At 37.5% G+C, this 24,139-nt stretch overlaps 1 protein-coding gene across 1 annotated transcript in view; it reads right to left on the minus strand.

Moving 5' to 3' along the window:
• The window catches only part of SLC35A1 (solute carrier family 35 member A1), a 32,479-nt gene extending 9,516 nt beyond the window's left edge, over positions 1-22,963 (minus strand). The window contains exons 1-4 of the mRNA XM_037013911.2: positions 22,514-22,963; positions 17,460-17,637; positions 1,412-1,571; positions 1,105-1,257 (exon numbers count right to left, since the gene is read on the minus strand). Of these exons, the coding sequence (XP_036869806.1) occupies positions 1,105-1,257; positions 1,412-1,571; positions 17,460-17,637; positions 22,514-22,529 (507 nt within the window). The 5' untranslated portion in view covers positions 22,530-22,963. The remainder of the gene's footprint in view (positions 1-1,104; positions 1,258-1,411; positions 1,572-17,459; positions 17,638-22,513) is intronic.
• Positions 22,964-24,139: the final 1,176 nt, after the last annotated feature.

The following is a 24,139-nucleotide window of genomic DNA, read 5'->3' on the forward strand; positions in this document are numbered from 1 at the left end:
AAGCTTTTCCCATACATTAATATCCTATGTGAGGTGGGCCTAACATCTTTTCTAAGGGTGTGAGGTGTTTAAAGTTCATATTTAACTTTTGTTTGCCTTAGTTTCCACCAAATTATTTATCTGCAAATGTGCAACTGAGTTAAATGTACAATGCACATTTGATCAGTTTTGAAACGTCACTAAGAATATAAGTACGCTTAAATAACAAGTGAGGACAATAAAAATTAATCTAAAACTTCTTTTCTGGGAAAAAAAATTCTCCACCAGGCTAGAAAGTACCTGAAAAGGACCTGACTTCCTACTTTCACAAGCTCTCCATGCATCCCCAGCTGCCTTACACTCCTAAGAGAACCATGGTCTTTCATGGGCTAAAAGGCAAGCAGAGCACCCAGCTGTGGCGGGAATTCCTGACTTTGCAGAGGTCATTCACTGGAGTTGCGCCCCCTACATCTCTCTGGGAAAACAACCAATTAAATCATATAACATCATGTATATCCTTAACATTTAAGTCTTAACAAACTAAAAGAAATAGAGGGCACTTGTTAGTTCTCAACTATTTTAGCTCTCAATTCTCAGTACAGACACCATTCCCCCCGTAACCCCTGTCACTGACTCAAAGCACATGAAAAAGGATGACAAACTTTGCGAGCTGAGGGAGAAGATGAACATTCGATGGGGGAAGCGTTGCCCAGTGTTTCTGAGAACATGCCCAAAAGAATCCAGAAGTTCTGAACATACACACCATCTGGAAGTTGGCACAATTTTAGCCACAAGTGAGCTATTAAATGTGTAACTTTGGACAAGTTAATTCACCTTCTCAGGCCTCAGTTTTGTCATCCATAAAACAAAGGGTTGTATTATATTACTTTGAGGCACATTCCCATCTCTAATGTATTTTATGCATACTCATTCTCCTTTTAAAAAAAGCCAATAATTTTATTATCCTTAATTATAACATCCTAAGGGGGAAAAATGTTATCTATATGGCAAAGATTATTTTTAACCAAGAAATATAATCGTGCTATATTTTTCAATGTAACTGTCTAAAGTATATAAAACAAGGCGGTTTCCTATGCTAGTTATGGTGAGCATTTTGTTTCTTACCATGACTTTTGTGGCTTGAGCTGGTTTCCACTGTACAAGTGTGACTCCACCACACAGCATAAAAACTGAAATCCACTGTAATCTGCTGAGTGTCCGGTTTAACATTAAAACAGTACATAAGGCAGTACAGGGAATCTTCAATTGGTAGGTCACCTAGTAACACAATGGATCAACGGACTCAGTTAACAGTCTCTGACACAGGTATTTCCATTAACAGAACTAAAAAGAAGACATATTTGATAATATGAGGAAGGGTTAGCAAAAACTTTAAGAGTCCACGCTTTTCACTGTCGCTGCCTCCGCTGACCTGGTACACTGCCGCATCCAGATTGCTCAGAGCCAGGAAAGCCATGTTGTTCTGAACGGCATACACCAACGAGGGCACACTCAGCTTCACCAGCTCCCTGGGGCTCCCCAAGACATTTTCTCTTAAAGATGCCTTGAATCTACTCAGACTACCAGTCTCCCTTTAAAAACAAAAAGGGGAAATGAGAAGCAGGTGAGGAAGAAACTTAAAAGAGCATCCTTTTGGTAAGATTCCTTCAGACGTCAGAAAGCTATGTTATGTCCATTGATGTAATTTAGGAAACTTTGTTTTTATAATTTTCAACTGATTTTAGGTTTATTAAAATAAACATACTAACAACTGCATAAAAGAAAAACAATTACAAGTCCTATTTGGGAAAATAGGACGGGTTTGGCATCATCAACCTCTAGTCAAAGCTCTGGGAGTTTTTGAGTGTTTAATGAGATAACAGGAAACTAGAATTGCTGATACCACCTATTAAAAAAAAAAACTTAATCCCTGCCAGTTTACCTGCCATTACATGAAGTTCACCCTGATTTTTTTTTTAATTTATCAGGTTGCATATCAATTTTTAAAGTTTTTTTTTAAATTGGGCTTTGGTACTTATGTTAGGTACTTGGGATAAGAGCTGAGTGCTTGAGCTCACTGTTGCTTGTAAATTAGTTCAGTGCTTATGAAACAGTACACAATCTTTAAATAAGCATATTCTCGTAAAACTCAAGTACATATCCATATAATCTTTCAAGAAATCGAAATATTTACTAATGCCAACAAAGCAAGCTAACCATCTGTAATGTACATAAAGTTTATTATTTGACTGCATTTTGGTTACGCATGCTTTTAAGTCTTATTTTTCCTCAAGAGGAACTAGCTAACCTGGCCCATATTTTACCCATTGTAAATCAGTTCACTTATGTCCTGAAAACAAAATAAAACAGTGTTTTATAATAAGCATCAATACCAAAAAAAAATGTGCTTTATCAAAAGAGTCCTAACTGCAACTCACAATATCCTTCAGAGGACCATTGGGTAGATGAATCTGTTTCAACTCAAAAGTTTGTAATAGTCACGAGGAGTCTCTGTATTTTTGGTTGACATATTAGAGTCAAAATTTATTAAATGAATTTTTTCATATTTAAATAATGCAAAAATAATATATGAAAATAGTATGAAAGTAATTTTATATTTAAGTAATGCGAAAATAATCCCCTGTTCTACAGGGAAGCAAAAAGTCCGTATGTCAGATTAACTACCCCTGCCTATCCAGTGTGTGACACTTCAGCCTAAGGGTAACAAAATGTCCAGACAGGAACTGTGGCCTAGGACAGAAACAAAAGATACCTTCTTAGTTACAGATCTTCCTCTGTTACCCAGTTCAACACATTCCACACCACAATGGTGAATCTGTACACTGAAAAGCAATGCCCACAGCCTGGTGGGAGACTGCAAACTCTATCCAGAGGAGGGAAAGAATACCAAAAAGATCATTCTACTGAGAAATTCTACATAGTAATTTTCCAGATATCTAAGTATCAGCCCTTTAAACATCTGATATTCTTTTTAAATTACTTTTTAATGCAAATCTAAGATGTCTTATATACTTTCTCAACATATTAAACAGAGTATAAAGTATAATTTCTCAACGAATGTTGCCCCTTATAAAATTAAAGAACAAAATTAAAGAGAAAAATAGAGATTAAAATTTAAAAATCACGGAGGTCCAATTCAAGGAACCATCTTAACAAGGTGATGTATTAGAAAACATAACTGAACATTTTCTTTACTGTAAGTAGCATCATGGCGGCAGGTATGAACCTTTCAGGCTGTGTGAAGGACACTGCTTCCACCGTACTGTTACTACCAATGCCCTTCTGAAATGCTAACTGACACACTAATGTACCTTCAGAGTGGGCCCCTATGGAACTGCTGAGAGGTGGCTGTGTGTACCCCGTTTCCCATATCCCACCTCCTGCCATGTCCATTTATCCCCACGGTAAGATTCCCCACGCTGTAGCGCATCCCCTACTCCGGGCAATACCATCTTACCTCCCACCGCTCCTTAGAGATACTCTAAGTCTTCAGTGGTATCCAGTGACTGTTTGGCTATCCAGAGAACAGTTAGTCTCTTTTTTTGTCCTGTCAGAATATAGGCTACTTACGGATCTTTTGGGTGCTTCTAATAACCACATGCCCACACCAATAACCAAGGTTACCTCTTCTCCCACACTTTTCAGCTTTCACAGAAAAAGAAGGGCCTACAAGACATCACCGCCCAGCCCAAGTACTCCTTCCACACAGTGTGATGGACCAGCAGAGGGGGACGCGTCGGGTCAGCCCTGAGGTCTTTGGCTCTTCCAGATCTATTTTTTTTGTTGGGTGTTTAGGAGCTACTAGTTCTTCAGTGCCAGGACATCTTCAGTGTCTTTCTCTGTTCCTTCTCTAATGCAGATAGGAGAGAAGCCAAGCTAAACCACAATGCAAACTGCTAGAAAGCTCAAGTTTCACCATAGTACCTTAGAATTATCGCAGTGTTACATAATTATAACCTCTTTTGAAGTAAATTACAAAAAATAGCAAAAGATGCCAGGAGAACTAATAAAAGAATACAAAATCTCGAGAATAATGAAAAATATCAGAAGTAGAATAAATTTAGGAGGTATAAGAAAGATTATGTGGGAATCTTAGCACACAAAGTTTTACCAAGGAGGTAAATAAATTTCAGTATTAATCCGATTAAATCCTGCTTATTTTAACAAATGTATTAGTACAGCTCTTAAAGCTTGTATTTAGCTTTACTCACTAAAGCTAAAAAAAAGTAACAGCAATGTATCTTCCAGAGAACACTAATAATCATCTACCCTATTGTTTTACTGTCAAGTAGATAAAAATAGATGATCAATTCCAAATAAACTATAGCCTTGACTGTACAAGGAACACATAAGAACCAAAGGCCATCTTTTCTCCCATTTTCTTGCCTTATTATTTTCTCAGAAATCAAACCCAAAGCTCAAATCCCAAGCACTTTAATCAATACCCTTTGTTAAACTTATTAAATTCTATAAATGACATTGCTAGCCAAGAGCAAAGCATGTTTAATCAAAAAACATATACTAATTTTTTTTTAGATATAGTCTTTCCCATTAACTATTTGAACAATGTGTTTGATTTTTATGACTGGAATAGAATCTACATGCAGCCTTTTGTTACCTGAAGAAATTCTGAAGCTCCACGTTGATCACAGAGATTCCACTACTGCTTCTTTTCCCCCCATATTTCCCGTCAACTGGCTGAAACCAATTCCTTCTGACCTTTGGTCAAAAGTAGGCCTCATTCTTCTACTGATTATGACGAGAACTACTAGAAGACATAAAATCCTTAGCTAGATTACCAGGGCACTGTGTAAAATGGAACACAGCAGAAATTACTCGTGAGTAGAAATTTAAATCTTGTTTATAAGTCTGTCATCTACAAAGTTAAATTAACTTACAGAAAAGACTGTGGGGTTAGGTATACAAAATCAATCATGAGGTTTTTGGAGACAAAAATAACAATCATAAGAGGTACATGACTTTTACTTCCTCTTCATGATCCTAAAACCGTTACAGCATGGGTACAAAGAGGCAATTAAAATGTAAACCCAGCAGATGAAATAGAATAGGGCTGGATAAGCTATAACATGAGTATATGAGAGCTACAGTATTCTACATTATTCTAAATAATACTACAGAATAGTAAAATAATTATTTCCAGGCCTTTACAAGTAACTCAAAAATTTAAGATTCTTTCAATTTATTACTAACCACACCCAAAGTATATGTACACTTGCATATCCTGCTAGGACTAGGCTACAGACTGGGAGATAGCAAACAATAAAAAGTTTACTTTGTTCTAAGACACTGTGAAAGTACTTTTACTTCCTGTTCTTCATGCCACAATGACATATTAAATCTGTCATTTTAACAGCTATGACAAGGTTTAGTGAAGCATACAATTAACCATTTTCCTGTGAATTGTATAGTAGTTGTACAAAAAATCAAAATATTTGAAATGCACTGTTGTTTAAATCAGATTACAACTTAAAAATTGGTAATTTCTAATCCAAAGATTTAAAAAGTCAATTTATTCACTCACAGAGCTTTTGCAAGATGAAACTAACAACCACCTCTCCCCCAAAATAACATTTATAAGTTCCTTTTCAATTTAAAAGTGATCTAATAAAATCTTACATATGCACAACAATGTATGTAAAAAAATAATTACTACATCTTTGTTTTGTAGTAGCAAAAGACTAGAAACAGCCTAAATGCCACCAGTAGAGACTGGTATATATGGGACATCCATATAATGTAATACCACACAGCTCTTAAAATTAATGAGATAGATTTCTACGTACTGACATGGAATGATCTCTAAGATAAAACACTTAAGAGGAAAAAAAAAGTGGAGCACAGTGTATATATTGTGTGTGTTTATGTGTGTAACTAAAACTTACCAGAACACATAAACCTTAAACCTTATTATCAAAGTAGCCATCCATTGATTCCTTCCCACCCTCCTCTTTTTTCTTGCTGTTACAACATCTTACTGAGATAAATATAATTTCACATTCCAAAAATTACTGGAAATTGTAAGTAGAATCAATAAGGATGGAGGGAAACACCAAAATTAGCTACAAAAATACAAAAAAAAGGCTTTTGGTTTTTTAAATGAAAAACAAAATTACACTGGAGAAAAAGAGAACTAACCCAAGTATTCTAAAACATTGTCTTTTAAAGACAAAAAGAAGTTAATACAAATAATGAACTTTAATTAGTAGGTTTGTTTTTTCACAGCTGTATGTTAGATATTCTGAAACTACTTATTATGTATTCTAGGATTGAGCATGTAAGTAAATATCACGAGGATAATGGGAACCAGACTTTTGGAGGAGGGAAAGGTTATAAGGAATTCTGTGATATTAGATTAGAATAGTAGGTATCAAACTATATATATCATTGTTATACACACACATACAGAAACAGGTATGTATGTATACACATACGTATCTGCCCTAGCTCTATGTGCTGCAAGAAACAATGGTACTCTAGTAGCAATGTGCCTACCTAGTGTGTAGATTCTGAAAAAAATCTGAAAAAAAAAGGATCAAGGCTTCTTCGAGAAATGTGTGATTTCAGGGTTGGGGCAAGGAAAGTATAAGATAAGCCTTGAAAATCATGCTATGCTAAAAAGAAACTGCTCAAAGACTGATGAAAAAGTTTGAAGATTCCACTGTCCAAATCTGGAACAATTAGCGTCAAAATAAATAATAATAATAATAATGGAAAATAAAATAATCCATGAATCCATGCTCAGAGGGAGAAAAAGGAAAGCTTAAAGTAAAACGCCAACTAATAAATGTACAGGGAGTGGTAGAATTAGGAAATTACCACTTGGCAAATTCAAGGAACAATAAAACTAGTGAGAAAGTGTGATGAGGAAAAGGATATTTACCTAGTCTCAAAGCATCTCTCCACAAGATACTTATTAAAAAACCAGTAATGTGGCAAATGGATGGTATGTGCCTCATGATACACTGTACTGAGAAGGACACATCACTTCTGTATTATTCCTGGCCCTACACTTAATCATAAGCTTTCAATAAACAAACTGAGGGACATTTTACAGCATGAATGGACTATGTTCTTTGACAACATCAAAGACATGAAAAAAAGAAAGTTGAAGGAACTCTTCCAGATTAAAGGACACCAGAAATAAGACAACTCAAAATAAAACATGATTATTTTACTATTAAAGGACATCAGTGGGCAGTTGGCAAAATTATCTAAGGTCTATGAGCTATATAATATTATGTATCAACCCTGATGGCTCAATTTTGATATTTTGTGATTATGTCAAAGAATGTCTTTGTTTTCAGAAAATATGCACTAAAGAATTTAGGAACAAAGGGGCATCTGGTATAAAACTTGCTCTCAAACAGGCCAGAAAAAAATTACACACACACACACACACACACACACACACACACAAAGAATATGATAAAACATATATGGTAAAATGTTAATATTTGCAAATAAAAACTTGAGGAAAAAAAACAAAAAGTATTGAAAAGTACTCAAGTGTCTACCAATGCTACTAGTTCTTTGTCCTGGCTAATCAAACAAACCGCTCAATTACTTCCTTGTTGTAAATTGTACTTTGAAAATTGAAATCAAAGAATTTTTCTAATCCTACCACTGCCAATCACTTTAAGGTACCTTTGACCAATTAAAACTTCTTTCAGCCTAAGATTTCTTAGGATAGAAGATGAAATAATAGCTACAACTAAGACAGAGGTGCAAGAATAAAATGAGAATTGCCTGTATTTACCTGCATGTTTACCTCACCTATTTCTAAGGGGAGATGGCCAAGAATGTTTCCTTAACACCATCACTCTCTGGCAGCCCACCACTCTCAGTAGCAGCAATCCTAAATGTCTCAAGGCAGCAAACTTAGTTGCTACAATCTTAAAAAGGATGTTTGGCACTTTGCACAACACATTTTGGCAGTGATTAACAGTTAGTATTTGAGTAGTTACCTGTTGTCTAAAGAAATGGTAGCAAATGCTCATTAGGTTTTAAAAAATTCATTGTTCACAATAATCTCAAAAAGAGGCATTATTCTTTAGTTTTCCTAAGGTCATTTTAACTAGTAAAATTATGTATTACAACAATAAATATTTTAAGTAGTTTCCTCCTATTTCTTGCCCAGTTTTCTTGGAGACCACACCAAAGTATGCATTTCTCTGCCTTCTGTTCTTTTACCACCATCTGACAGATGTGTTTTACATTTTTCTGGAGAAATGCGAATCTTTGTTACCCAGTTTATATCACATCAGGGACTCCTCACTTCTGGAGCAAGTCTGTGTTTCTTCTAAGAAGGTAAATACCCTAAACACATCAGGGAGAAAAATTTCAAGTGAATTCCATTTATAATTTTTTAATTGGTTCTTTGTTAAATATTATGAATAAGTAGGGAAAAGAAAAGACTTAGGATTAAAAGTAAGCAATTGTCTTCCAATGTTTTAGCTAACCAGTGATAACCTTCAGCCTACAAGGGTTTTACCATACTAATTATGTGTTAGGATACCCACATCTCAGAGATGCAACCCTGCTACTCCTACCCCAGAGAAGAGAAAAAGGAAGAGAAAGGAACAGAGAGAATGGGCTCTCAGCCATCTGACCTAGATTGCCATTGTGACTTCTGTCCAAACAGGATTGGAAAGGTAAAGAAACTCCCTGCCACCTCAACTCCCGACATCCACTGACATTTCATTTAAGACACGCCTGGAAACTTGCTGATCCATTGGGTCAGGTCAAATTTATTGGTCGGATTACATTAACCAGTCCTTTCCCAGGCTCAAAATGCTCCCAAAGAGATTAGTGAGTAGACTTCAGGTGTCCAAAGGCTCTCCAGGAACTACCCCTAGAGCTACAACTGCCTCTGCTTAAATTTTTGGGATGTGAAGATTCTAATCTGGGCATTTGATTGAAGTTATGCTCACCCTAGTTTGGTTACCTCTTAGAAGATTTTAGGATGCTGCCTCAAACAAGCTGACTTCCATTTGTCTAAACATACTACAACATTGTGTTCCCCTTTATATTAGTTCTGTGATTTCTGGTTACATTGCCCAGAATACAGTAATCTTTAAGGTATATGAAGTCAAAGGACATTGCAAATGAGAAAACTGCCACACTACCTTTCGACAATCTTTTAGTCCCACAAGATTAAGCCCTTGTATGTGATAAGGACTCCCATACCTATTTACTTCTCCAGCCCAGACATCTCTTCTTTGATCCAGACACATTAATTCACTGGCCTATTCTCCACGCCCACTTGGATGTCTCAGAGACATTAAAAGCTTTACATTATCCCTACCCAAAATTAAATCGTTTATATCCCCTTCCCTCAAATCTGCTTTTCTTCCTGACTCAGAAAAAAATTACTCCATCTACCCCATTTTTTATACTGAGAAACAAGGCTACAATTTTTGACAGCTCCCTTTCCCTCACTTCATTATCCAGAATTCTGTATGTCTGAATCTGCCTCTTGGCCAAAATGTATTTGTAACGCCAAAACAACACTCAGAACTTTTACAATCATTGGCACACGTGTACAGAGCCACAAAAAATTTGAGTTGCCTGATACACACATTCTCAACTGAGGTCAAAAAGCAATGCTCTACCTTGTTGTTTCAGCTCCTGTACTATAAACAAATGAGGTCTATTTGGTGCCATGTTTTTCACATTGTTGTGCTTTTTGTTGGTTTTGCTGTTTAAAGTGGCCCCCCAGTGTAGTGCTGAAGTGCTGTCTAGTGGTCCTTAGTGCAAGAAGGCTGTGACATGCCTTATGGAGAATAGACATGCTAGATAGGATATGAGTAATATAGTGCTGTTGGCTCTGAGTGCAATGCAAATAAATCAACAATATATGTTAAGTGAGGTGTCTTTAAACAACTTAAAGACAACAAGCAAGGTTATATATTGCCCAACTGATGCAATGTTGTGACCATAGCTCACAGGACCTTAACCCTGGGTTTCCTCTAGGGGCACTGGCTCAGGATTCACTAATTTGGTGCCCATGGCGACTTTATAGAACATAACCACTAAAAATAATGAGAATGAACTGTGTATCTAAACCTATCACCAAGTCCTATGGATTCTGTCTCCAGAACATAACCCAAACCCATTAACTTCTCTTCATCACTGTGCTGCTGCCGTGATAGGCCATTGCCTCTGGCCTCTAATAAGCTTCCTTACCTCCAGCTCTTTTGCAGCCTTCTCATCCACTAGGTCAAAGTGACTCTTAAAGCAAAATGGGTCACCCTGTTAGTCCCTGATTTAAATTATTCAATGATTTCCTAATCCACTTGAGATAAAACCCCAAATCCTTCACAGGCCTCTAGGAATACTCTTGCCTTCTTGCTGACTTTTACTTCATTTCAGCACCACTCCCTCTCACAGCACTCCAGACACACTGATGTGTTGCTCTTTAAAAGTCAAGAACTAATGATCATCTCCATAGATGCTGAAAAAGCATTTGACAAAATTCAACACCCATTCATGATAAAAACTCTCAACAAAATGGGTATAGAGGGCAAATACCTCAACAGAATAAAGGCCATATATGACAAACCCACAGCCAACATCATACTTAACAGTGAAAAGCTGAAAGCTTTTCCTTTAAAATCGGGAACAAGACAAGGATGCCCATTCTCCCACTTTTATTCAACATAGTACTGGAGGTAATGTGATTGCCACAGCCATCAGACAATACAAGGAAATAAAAGGCAACCAGATTGGCAAGGAACAACTTAAACTGTCACTGTTGGCAGATGACATAATACAGTACATTAAAAACCCTAAAGAATCCACTCCAGAACTACTAGAATATCTGAATTCAGCAAAGTTACAGGATAAAAAATTAATACACAGAAATCTGTTGCATTCCTACATACTAACGATGAACTAGCAGAAAGAGAAATCAGGAAAACAATTCCATTCACAATTGCATCAAAAAGAATAAAATACCTAGGTATAAACCTAACCAAGGTAGTGAAAGACCTATATCCTGAAAACTACAAGACACTCTTGAGATAAATCAAAGAATATACCAATAAATGGAAATACATCCTGTACTCATGGATAGGAAGAATTAATATTGTCAAAATGGCCATCCTGCCTAAAGCAATCTGCAGATTCAAGGCAATCCCTATCAAAATACTGACAGCATTCTTCAACAAACTAGAACAAATAGTTCTAAAATTCCTAAGGAACTACAAAAGACCCTGAATAGCCAAAACAATCCTTAGAAGGGAGAATAAAGTTGGGGGGATTATGCTCCCCAACTTCAAACTCTACTACAAAGCCACAGTAACAAGACAATTTGGTACTGGCACAACATGGAATAGAATACAGAGTCCAGATATAAACCCACAAATATAAGGCCAGTTAATATACGATAAAGGAGCCATGGATATACAATGGAGAAATGACAGCCTCTTCAACAACTGGTGTTTGCAAAACTGGACAGCTATGTGAAGATAATGAAACTGGATTACTGTGTAACTCCATACACAAAAGTAAACTCGAAATGGATGAAAGACCTGAATGAAAGTCATGCAACCATAAAACTCTTAGAAGAAAACATAGGCAGAACTCTCTTGAATATAAACATGAGCAACTTTTTCATGAACATCTCTCCTCGGGCAAGGGATACAAAAGCAAAAATGAACAAGTGGGACTACATCAAACTAAAAAGCTTCTGCACAGCAAAGGACACCATCAGTAGAACAAAAAAGCATCCGACAACATGGGAGAATATATTCATAAATGAGATATCTGACAAGGGGTTAACATTCAAAATATATAAAGAACTCCCATGTCTCAACACCCAAAAAGCAAATAACCTGATTAAAAAATGGGCAGAGGATCTAAACAGACACCTCTCCAAAGAAGAAACTCAGATGGCCTAGAAGCACATGAAAAAATGCTCCACATCGCTAATCATCAGAGAAATGCAAATTAAAACCACAATGAGATACCACCTCACACCAGTTAGGATGGCCACCATCCAAAACACAAGCAACAACAAATGCTGGTGAGGATGCAGAGAAAGGGGAACCCTCCTACACTGATGATAGGAATGTAAATTAGTTCAACCATTGTGGAAAGCAGTATGGAGGTTCCTCAAAAAACTAAAGATAGAAATACCATTTGACCTAGGAATTCCACTCTTAAGAATTTATCCGAAGAAAACAAGATCCCAGATTCAAAAAGACATATGCACCCCTATGTTTACTGCAGCACTATTTAGAATAGCCAAGACATGGAAGCAACCTAAGGGTCCATCAGTAGATGAATTAAGAGATGGTATATATATATATATATATATATATATATATATATATATATATATATATATACAATGGAATATTATTCAGCCATAAGAATAAAACAAATCCTACCATTTGCAACAACATGGATGGAGCTAAAGGGTATTATACTCAGTGAAATAAGCCAGGCGGCGAAAAACAAGTACCAAATGATTTCACTCATCTGTGGAGTATAACAACAGAGCAAAAACTGAAGGAACAAAACAGCAGCAGACTCAGAGAACCCAAGAATGGACTAGCGGTTACTAAAGGGTAAGGGGGTGGGAAGAGTGGGTGGGGAGGGAGGGATAAGGGGATTAAGGGGTATTATGATTAGCACACATAATATAGGAGGTGACGGGGAAGGCAGTATAGAACGGTGAAGACAAGTAGTGACTATGCTGATGGACAGTGACTGTTACGGGGTATGTGGTAGGGACTTGATAATAGGGGTGAATGTAGTAACCACAATGTTGCTCATGTGAAACTTGAGCATAAGATTGTACATCAATGATACCTTAATAATATATATATATATATTTTAAAAAACAGTCAAGAACTATTCTGCCTCCAGGACTTCAAACACACTGTTCTCTTTGCCCTCTGTCTGCTCTTCTCTTGTATTTCTACTCAGTCTTCAGAGAAAAAGCTGTCCAATTCAAATGGAGGATTTATACTTATTTATTGCTCTATTATACTCATATTATATATTCCTGTATTATACTGTTATATACCCTATTATACTTATTTTATAGCATCCACTACTTTTCCTTAACACCACCAATTTATTCTTTATTTGCTTAATATCTGGTTCTCCACTCGACTGTAAGCTCCATGAGGACAGAACGATGCCTTTTTAGTTTGCAACTATACTTCTTACTTACATTTGGAACAGTGTTGAGCACATAATTGGGACTCGGTAAATGAATGTACCTGACTGTCCCACTGCATCTTCTAAGAATATATTGAAACATTCACAGCATGACCATATGTTTAAAATGTTTGGAGGGAGTGAAACACAGATTATTTGGATATGGCAATGATATAAGTCTCTGTAAGTGAACCTTAATTATGAACAAAATATAAAAATTTCAAGAAATTTCCTTAATCTCTGCCCCATCTATACAACAAAATGATGCCCATGTGCTTTAACAATTACCTAAGATGACACATATTACTGAGCAAAGAGCATTACTGTAAAGATACTAATAAACAAAACCAAACTGATTAGTCTGTTATGAGGCTAACCTTTGCATAGTTCAGATAAAATTAGAAGTTCTGAAATAACATTTGTATCAACTCTAAAGTTACTGTACTTTATCATAGAGTGGGAAGAAGGGAAGAAGCTTTTACTTCCACTAGTAGCTTTTTCCCATTTAAATAATAGCTCTAGCTTCTTTCCCTTTTCTGTCATTCTCCAGAAATTCAAATCAAAATTTAGAAATATTTTATCTAAATTTTATATTAACTTTATTTTTATTGGGAGTATGGGGGACACGCATTATTTTAATCATTAGGATCTAATTTTTTTCTTACTTTTTCTTCTCTGGAGATTCTTCAAGTTGTAAACCTTTAGTTATTGCTGATATAATTATTTTACATATTCCCACAATATCCTGAAATTGTCATCCTTTCTCTCAGATGATGAAGTATTGCTTCTACTTAGAAGACAGAAAAAAGTTTAATTTTATACTTTCAGTTTTATAGAATGAACTAGTTGAACATTACATGGTGAGGAATTTTCAAATGTAAGTTCAAAAATATGAAATAAATTTTTTTTTTTTTTTTTTTTTTTTTAGGAGAGCAAAGCAGAGGCTTTTATTTAGAGAGAAAGCAGAAAGACAGAGCTCCTGGCTTAAGCCAGGAGGGGACAAGAGAGCCCCTGAAATCAATTTTGACTTCCTTTGTGTGTAACAAATCAACTCCTGTTTTTGGGTATCAAATATTTTCTGATATTTAGAGTTTTCTCCATCACAGCAAATAAAGCACTGACATCCAACTTGTGTTTTTTAACAAACTACATAAAATCCTATTTGCCTTTGATTCACTTTTTTAATTACCAATTTTATACATGCACAAAGAAATGACAGCATGGAAAGTATCTAGAAAATCTTTTACTTCTTTGCAAATCTCATACCACTAAATTGAAAAGACAAATGTGAAGTTTTAGGTTCTTTCACTTGCTGCAACTCTTTTAACTGTTCAATTCATACTTGGTGGCCTAATCAGTCTGGCCATGTATTTTATTAATCTTTTTCATATTCTCAACTGCTTCAGTTGTCCTTTCAGGATCTAGAACCAATATCCAACATTTTCACTGGGTGTTTTCCCGAATAGCTGTTCTTTAGTTTCATTACCAGGTGTCTCATCACAATTGAAGAAGCAATCACAATTGCTTTTCAGTTCATTTTTGTGACTATCGATCTGTGACCTCACAGGTTGAAATGTTTCCCCTTTATCTTTTACTCCTAACAGTTTCAGCAATTAACATTTCAAAGATACTCTTTTAAAAATAAACCTTTTATCCTAAGAAAAAAAATTTCTTGTTATGAATAGCAGGTATTCACTTTCTACCAGCATGTTTTGAATAAGCACATTATTATTTGCCAACATATTTCTCCATAAAAAACATGTTCACTTTAAAATCCAGTAATTTCAAATGCATTTCATTTCTTTCACATTTTATAATTTTTTCCTAGTGCTTTTTTCCTCTTAGAAACTCTTTACATTTTAAATGATTCTTTTCACAGCAAATTCTTGCTAGCCATATAATATAAAATGCCAGCCACCAAAGCACTGTAGGTCAGAATTCTTTACTTTTTCCTGATTTTCCATGGTACTGTGTACTCTTCAGGTAAATGTGCATGAAAAGAGCCTCTTTGTGAGCCTCCGTTATACTGGTGACAAACACGGCAACTAATTATTGATGATGGTGACGATGATATTGATCAAGTAGAGGATTTGGTTTTCCACACTACTGTTTTTTCAAAACCATTATTTATATCTGGCTTGTTACAAGGTGAATTTTTACAAATGTATATACTTTTATTTTGAAATAACTTCCAAAAAATTCCTAAAAAACAAACTACAACTGACTATACCCATAACACTGAATAGGTAAAGAATAAGAACAACTACACAATACACCAGGCAATGCAAAGTTGGAAAAGCATCAAAACAGAAAGTCAACACGTGTGCTCACGTAGAACACTAAGCCCAGCTGCTCAGTTATGCCAAAACCCTCGTTGCTTTTTTGCACAATGGTTTTTAAAAATGCCTAACAGTTACAAAACAAATGAACCATGATTTGATCCCACAGTTTAAACTGATTTCATGCTTGACAGTCCTGTTTCATTCCTGAATCACAATTCTTTCTCTCAATGGGAGGAGTTAGGGAATAAGGAGAAGAAATGTGTTCCCCTGTCCCTCGTCTTCCAACACCCCTATATTTTTTAAAAGAAGCTATGCCATAAGATTTTGTTAATTTATCAACTCTTAGATTGTTATATGCAAATTGTTCTGGAATTTTAAAAAGAGATTGCCTTTGGAACACTGCTTTTTTTTAAACTTATTTTTAATTTTTTATTAAGGTATGATTGATATACACTCTTATGAAGGTTTCACATGAAAAAACAATGTGGTTACATTTACCCATATTATCAAGTCCCCACCCATTACAAGTACAACTTGTAATAAGACCCCTCATTTATCTGACATTATCCAGAATGAAGAATCTCCTAATGAAGCCAAATTTCCATAATAATGAATTTTGGTATGAAACTGTACGGTCTGAGATTTTACCGTATTTCCAACCTAACAGCTAGGCTGCCACAGTCGCTCGGTCTACAAGATAAATTTTAAACTCAAATATATTAAAGCTTTCCACTGTGTAGCCGTAAGTTATTTTTCTGCTCTTTTCCCCTTCCCCAAACCATTTTTAGAGTATTTTTTCCCCACAGTTATTTGTGATCATGTATGTTTACTGCTTTATCTTCTGACTCTTCCACTAAACCTAAGTCCCAAGCAAGCAGAAAATGTAGATCTATTTCATTCATAACTGTATATCCAGCACCCATTATAAAACTGTCACACAGAATCCCCTTATTAAATATTTGCTAAATGAAATTTAAAAGTATTTAAATAAAATTTGTTTCTACCTAGCAGCCTATGCTATTCCTCACTAGGTCCCCCTTTCACCAGCTCACACCTTGAAACCTGAATGAATTCTTACCTGCCCAAACAACCCAGATGTGTCCCCATCTCACAAATCTTTCCCCAAGTAACTTCCTACTGGACTTTATTTAATTCTCACAACCGGTATTATTTTCTCCAATTGAAAAATAAACATTTGGAAAGGTTAAGAAACGTGTGCACAGTCATAATCACAGTGATTCTAGAATTAACACTAGGTCTGTGTCATTCCAAAGATCCTAGTTTTAACCAGTTAACTCTCTTACGCATCCTTAGCTAAAACCATTCTCTTATGGCACTACTGATTTAAAACATTCAATGCTACCACATATTAACAATGTAAAACTGAGGAACCTCAGATGTTTTATAGGTAAAATATGGATGCTAACAATACTCACTTAAAAATGTATAAAGATTAAATGACATAATTCATGAAAAACTCTTAGCACAGTGCCTAGCATTTAGCACAGGGAACACTCATGAAATGTTAAGTATTATCATTATATTTCTCTAAAACAGAGGTTAGCAAATTTTCTCTGTGAGGGCCAAATGGTAACTAGTTCGGCCTGTTGTGAGGCATACAGTCTCTGCTGCAACAAAAATCCAGGCAGTGAAGCTGAATTTGGCCCATGGGCCATAGTTTGCCAGCACCTGCATTAGAGCAGGCTTCTTCAACCTCAGCACTACTGATAATTGGGGTTGGGTGATTCTCTGTTGTGGTGCCTGCCTTGTGCATGTTCAGATGTTTAGAAGCATCCTTGGCCTCCACCCTCTGGATGTCAGCAGCAGCCCTCAAACTGGGACAACCAAAAACCTACCCCAAGTTGGGAAATACTGCTCTAGAGCAATCAAACATATAAAAGTGCAGCTTGAATTTTCTGATAAAGAAAATGCCTTGACAAAAGAGAAAATTAATAATTTAACAAACTAAAAAGTATTTATACTCACTTGGCTAAAATTCCCACACTTAACAATAACTTTATAACTTCTGTGATACAGACGGCTGTGGTTGAAAAGTAGAGTTCTTTGTCTGATGTCCTTGTGTATCTTAAAGCTATGGTATAAGCTGCAGCCACCAGGGTCATCACTGCCAAGCAGTACAACTTGAATAATAAACTGACATTTTCTGGAAAATATGTGCAATGAAGATATTATTTAGTACACAGTACTATATATGTTAAAGTTAACATTATACCTCAAAATGCTTTCCAATTTTAAGTACAAAAGACCTTTTAAAACCTATAACATTTCAAAATTTATTTCAAAACAATACTTTCCAGTTACATGAACCCACACATACATACATACACAAAAACAGCTGACTTTAATTATCAACTGGCTAGTCATAGATTTTGTTCCTGGGAAGTGCCTCAATCGCAAGATTATGTGGCATACTAATCTAGTTTGGGATGTTATGAATTACATATTTTATACATTACTATAATTCATACTAGTGAAAGCAGGATGAAAATTACAGCTCTGTATATTCTGAATTTACAGACAGCAGAAAGACAAAAGGAGTGAGTGATAAAAGCGGGGCTTAATATAAACTTTATGATAAGACAATAAAAAATTTAAAAATTTTTTAAATTAAAAAATATCTAGTCTCTCATTTCATAGCATTAGACATTAACATAATTCACAACATTAAAAATGTATTTAGGACAAAGGCTGTAAAACTTATAAAAATTACTAAGAGTGCATTTGCTCTTTAAGGAAAAAGTTTGCCAACCCACGTCCTAGATGATCAACACTTTTGTAAGTGAGGGAGGTCAGGACTGCCCAGCTGGAAACCGCTTTACTTCAGCTATTGCAGGCATTCTGCCTTTCACTGTACTTCACTTGCTTCACTTTGCAGATAATGCATTTTTACAAACTGAAGGTTTACGGCAACATTTGCTCTCTTTGTTGTCTCTATGTCACAATTTGGTCAAACTTGCAGTATTTCAAACTTTTTCATTATTATTACATTTTTTATAGTGATCTGTGATCAGTGATCCTTGATGTTACTATAATTATTTGGGGGCACCACAAATTGCACCCCCTTAAGATGGTAACTTTTATCAATAAATGCTGTGTGTGTTCTATTTCACCAACCAGTGGTCCCCTCTCTCCGTCTCCTCAGGCCTCCCTATTCTTTGGGACAAAACATTAAAATCAGGCCAATTAATAACCATACAGTGGCTTCTAAGTGTTCAAGTGAAAGAATCACACTTTTTTCACTTTAACTGAAAAGCTAGAAATGCTTAAGCTTCGTGAGGAAGGCATGTCAAAAGCCAAGACTAGCTTTTGGCCTAACAGCCAAGCTGTGAATCTGTGAATGCAAAGGTGGAGTTCTTGAAAGAAATTAAAACTGCTACTCCAGTGAACACATGAATGACAAGAAAGAGAAACAGCCTTACTGCTGATATGGAAACAGTTTTGGTGGTCTGGATAGACGATCAAACCAGCCACAACCTCACTTAAATGAAAGCCTAATCCAGAGCAAGGTCCTAACTCTGCAATTCTTGAAGGCTGAGATGTGAGGAAGCTGCAGAAGAAAATTCTGAAGCTAGCAGAGGTTGGTTCGTGAGGTTTAAGAGAAGAATCCATCTCCATTACATCAAGTGCAAAGTGAAGCAGCAGGTGCTGATGGAGAAGCTGCAGAAAGTTATCCAGAAGATCTCGCTGAGATAATTAATGAGGGTGCAGTACTAAACAACAGATTTTCAGTGGAGATGAACGGCCTTCTGATGGAAGATGCCATGTAGGACTCTCATAGCTGGAGAGGAGTCAATGCCTGGCTTCAAAGTGCCGAAGAACAGGCTGACCCTCATTAGGGGCTAATGCAGCTGATGACTTTAAGTTGCGCGAAAGCCCATTTACAATGCCCAAAGTACTCAGGGCCTTCACATTTATGCTAAATTCACTCTGCCTGTGCTCTATAAATGAAACAATAAGGCCTGGACAGCAGCGTATCTGTTGTATGGCTTACTGAATATTTTAAGTAGGTATATTGATACCTGCTGCTCAGAAGATTCAAAATATTACTGCTGACAATGCACCTCATCACCCAAGAGCTCTGATGGAGATGAATAAAAAGATCCAAGTTGTTTTCATGCCTACAGCCCATGGACCAAGGAGTCACTTCGACTTTCAAGTCTTATTCTTTAAAAAGTTCATTTCATAAGGTTATAGCTGCCACAGATAGTGATTCTTCTGATGGAACTTAAAACATTCTGGAAAGGATTCATCAATCTAGGTGCCATTAAGAACATTGTGATTCATGGGAATAGCTCAAAATATAAACATTAATAGTTTGGAAGAAGTGGATTTCAACACATGGATGACTTGGAGGGGTTCAAGACTTCAGTGGAGGAAGTAGCTACAGATGTGGTGGAAATAGCAAGAGAACTGGAATGAGAAGTGGAGCCTGAAGATGGGACTGAACGGCTGCAACCCCATGATAAAACTTGAACCAGATGAGTTACTTCTCAGGGAAGAGCAGAGAGTGGTTTATTGAGCTGGAATCTATTCCTGATGAAGATGCTGTGAAGACTGCTGAAATAATAAGGGATTTATTTAGAATATTACATAAACTTAGGTGACCAAGCAGCGAGTGGCAGGGTTTGAAAGGACTGACTCCAATTATGAAAGAATTCCAACTATGAAAGAATTTGAGCATTCCTCAAGTGCTATCAAACAGCATCACATGCTACAGAGAAATTGTTCATGAAAGGAAGTTAATCAGTGCAGCAAATTTCAATGTTGGCTTGTTTTAAGAAATTGCCACAGCTACCCCGACCTTCAGCACCCACCACCACCTTGATCAGTAAGCAGCCACCAACATCGAGGCAAGACCCTCCACTAGCAAAAAGACTGACTTACTGAAAACTCAGATGATAGCATTTTTTAGCAATAAAATTTTTTTAAAGTATGTACATTGTTTTAGGACACAATGTTACTGCACACAGTATAGTGTGCAGTGTAAACATAATTTTAATTCACTGGGAAACCAAAATATTCATTTGACTCACTTTACTGGGGTGGTCTGCAACCAAACCCACAGTATCTCTGAGGTTCCTCATTCCAAAAACACAGTGAATGTTTAAACACCTAACATGATATTTATAGATTTTAAACATATCCTGACCTGTAATTACTGCTGTCATCAACTTTGAAAGTATACCTATTTGCACAGTGATTATATGGGAATATAAATGATATTCTTGAAAATAACTACTGATCTGAATGGAAGAGTAATCCAGTCAGTTTTAGATATTTGTATAACAGTATTATGATATGGAATCCCACTTTTTAAACCTTATAAAAAAACACTTAATGCTTCTCTAAGCATTGTTTGATCTAGTTTCAGTTTAAGATTAGATCAAAATATTTCTTCACCCCATTCATAAATTCTCCATTATGAAATTTCAATTATAACAATTTCAATTTTTTCACGGTAATATCAGAAGTCCATGTCACATTGTAAATTATGCTGAGTATCCAAATCATGTGCAAGGTAACTATAAACCTAGCACACAACTCAACTGCATGGTTGTGTTGGCATGTAGGCACATCAGCATCATTTTCTGCTCCCATTAGCTCCCATGAATTTGTTTTCTGTGTGGAAAATGCCCCCCAAAGAAACGTGCAGTCTTATTTTTTCACAGTTATATTTTGTTATATTTTAGAGAAGACATTATTTGTAACACCTGAGAACTTGTAAATTCGGAAAATCCCAAATAAGTACTTTGAGAATATCAGGAAGCTATGGAAACTGTAGCTTTGTTAGCATTACACATTTCTAGTGGGTATGTAAGACTTAGGTCTATGGCACAACAAATATGTATTGGTAATAAGTCTAAATCTATAAATTGTTGCAACTATTTCAGGTGACTTGACTTCTGTTAACTTTCAAGTTTCACTTATCATTAATCTTGTGATCCCAGTTCTCTGTCAGTTATCGGAACAATCTTGGTTTCTTCCTTTACTTCTGTGTTGCTACAAAGAGACTTTCAAGGTTGGTATTACTTGAAAAGGGAGAATACTTAAGATAAGCATGTGCAAATACAACGGCCCTGGGCAGAGCTGCATTGGTAAACATGGGCCCCCAACCAGGAAAATAATTTAGCACTCAAGCAAAAAGATAATCTTTAAATATCTGTTCTACGTTTATTCAGAGGTGAAGCCAAGAGTCAATGGAAGAAGGGTGGAGAAAGAACCGGGGGTCACGAGCCCCTCCTAGCCACTGCTCTACCAGAAATCAAGCTCTGGTCCTGACTTACCCCTCTCAGCAAAACGGATGTGCTCAGGGGTTCATCGGACTCACCCTCATGAAATGGCAATTAGTTATTAAATACTATTACTCTAATAAGCCATGCCTACAGGAAGGCCGGGGGGGGTGGGAGCGGGAGATCTCACTCTCCACCCAAATTCAGTGTGTTCCTTTTAACCACATACGACATTCCCCCTGGGAGAAACACTGTTACTGACTGCCTTCTCCCTGCCGTTACGGGTTCAGTGCTGTTTTAATACCCCAGTGATGCTTTCAGGGGCTGTTCCATGGACCAGCCGCTGCTTAGGCTCTGCACCTGGAGCTTGCGCTTTAACCTCTGAGCATCCTCAGGCGTGAGGCGCTGAGGCGACCGCGGGCGGGGTGACCCGGCCGGGACAGAGAGCGGGCCTGCCCCCGCGGGGGGACGCGAACCAGCCCGGGACCTGCGCGCCGGCCGCTCTCCGGGTCCGCGGCAGCCCGGCGCGTCTGAATTCGGTCCCACCCACTGCCGGCTGCGCGCGGCGGGCGCGGACTGGAGCCGCAGAACTGCCCCGGCGGAGTCCGCCTCGGGAAGCAGCCGCAGCGGGAGACTGGCCGCCCCACGCTGCCCGGGCAGGGGCGGCACGGGCTCCAGCCACAGGAGCCCCCAGGGCGCGCAGGATCCCCGCCGCCCACAGGTACGGCCAGGCGCCGGCGCTCGGTCGCCTGCCCCTGCCTCCGCCCCCGCGGGCGGCCCAGATCTCACCTCTTGGGGCAGCCATGGCTCCCCGGCAGCCCAGCGCGGAACTGACGCGCCGCCTCCGAAGGACACCCGGGACCGCCTCCCGCGGCCATAGAGACGCGCACCGCTCGGCCTAGAGCGTCCGGCGGCCCGGCCCTTCGCCGTCTCCCGCCCAGCCGAGCCTGGGATTAGGCTCAGGAATCCCAGCGGCCCGGGAGATGGAAGACCCGGATGGAGGAGGGGCCGGCGCGAAGCGCTTCCTTCTGGGAATCGTGGTCCTCACCCCGGGGACTTGGCGGCAAGTAAGGGTTTGGCAGTAATAACCACTAAACTTAGTGATTCGTGGCTGTCAAAACTGTTACAGAAGCTCTAAAACTCGCAAAGTAGCAAAGTATTTTAGGCAACTTTTCTAACTTCCACCTCGCTCGCTATCTTCCATTGTTCCTCTTATTTAAACAATACAATTTATACACAGTTCAGAACTCTGTGCCTGTGTCCTTATTGTCAGCGTTGTCTGATTATATTTACTTAGAAGGACATCTTCGCACAACAAAAGGTCTTCAAAAATACTACACGTGTATAGAGGGCAAGTACCTCAACATAATAAAGGCCATATATGACAAACCCACAGCCAACATCATACTTAACAGTGAGAAGCTGAAAGCTTTTCCTCTAAGATCGGGAAGAAGACAAGGATGCCCACTCTCCCCACTTTTATTCAACATAGTTCTTAAGGTCCTAGCAATGGCAGTCAGACAATACAAAGAAATAAAAGGCATCCAGATTGGCAAGGAACAAGTTAAACTGTCCCTGTTTGCAGATGACATAATATTGTACATAAAAAACGCTAAAGAATCCACTCCAAAACTACTAGAACTAATATCTGAATTCAGCAAAGTTGCAGGATAAAAAAATTAATACACAGAAATCTGTTGCATTCCTACATACTAACGATGAACTAGCAGAAAGAGAAATCAGGAAAACAATTCCATTCACAATTGCATCAGAAAGAACAAAATACCTAGGAATAAAGCGAACCAAGGAAGTGAAATGTCTATACCCTGAAAACTACAAGACACTCATGAGAGAAAGAAGACACCAATAAATGGAAACATATCCGTGCTCATGGATAGGAAATTAATATTGTCAAAATGGTCATCTTGCCTAAAGCAATCTATAGATTCAGTGCAATCCCTATCAAAATACCAACAGCATTTTTCAATGAACTAGAACAAATAGTTCTAAAATTCATATGGAACCATAAAAGACCCCAAATAGCAAAGCAATTCTGAGAAGGAAGAATAAAGGGGGGTGAGGGGAATTATGCTCCCTGACTTCAAGCTCTACTACAAAGCCACAGAGATCAAGACAATTTGGTACTGGCACAAGAAAAGATCCATAGACCAGTGGAACAGACTAGAGAGCTCAGATATAAACCCAAGCATATATGGTCAATTAATATATGATAAAGGGGCCATGGACATACAATGGGGAAATGACAGCCTCTTCAACAACTGGCATTGGCAACACTGGAAAGCTACATGCAAGAGAATGAAACTGGATTATTGTTTAACCCCATACACAAAAGTAAATTCAAGGACCTGAATATAGTCATGAAACCATAAAACTCTTAGAAGACAACATAGGCAA

This window comes from Manis javanica, chromosome 13 (genome assembly GCF_040802235.1).
Source record: "Manis javanica isolate MJ-LG chromosome 13, MJ_LKY, whole genome shotgun sequence".
NCBI lineage: Eukaryota > Metazoa > Chordata > Mammalia > Pholidota > Manidae > Manis > Manis javanica.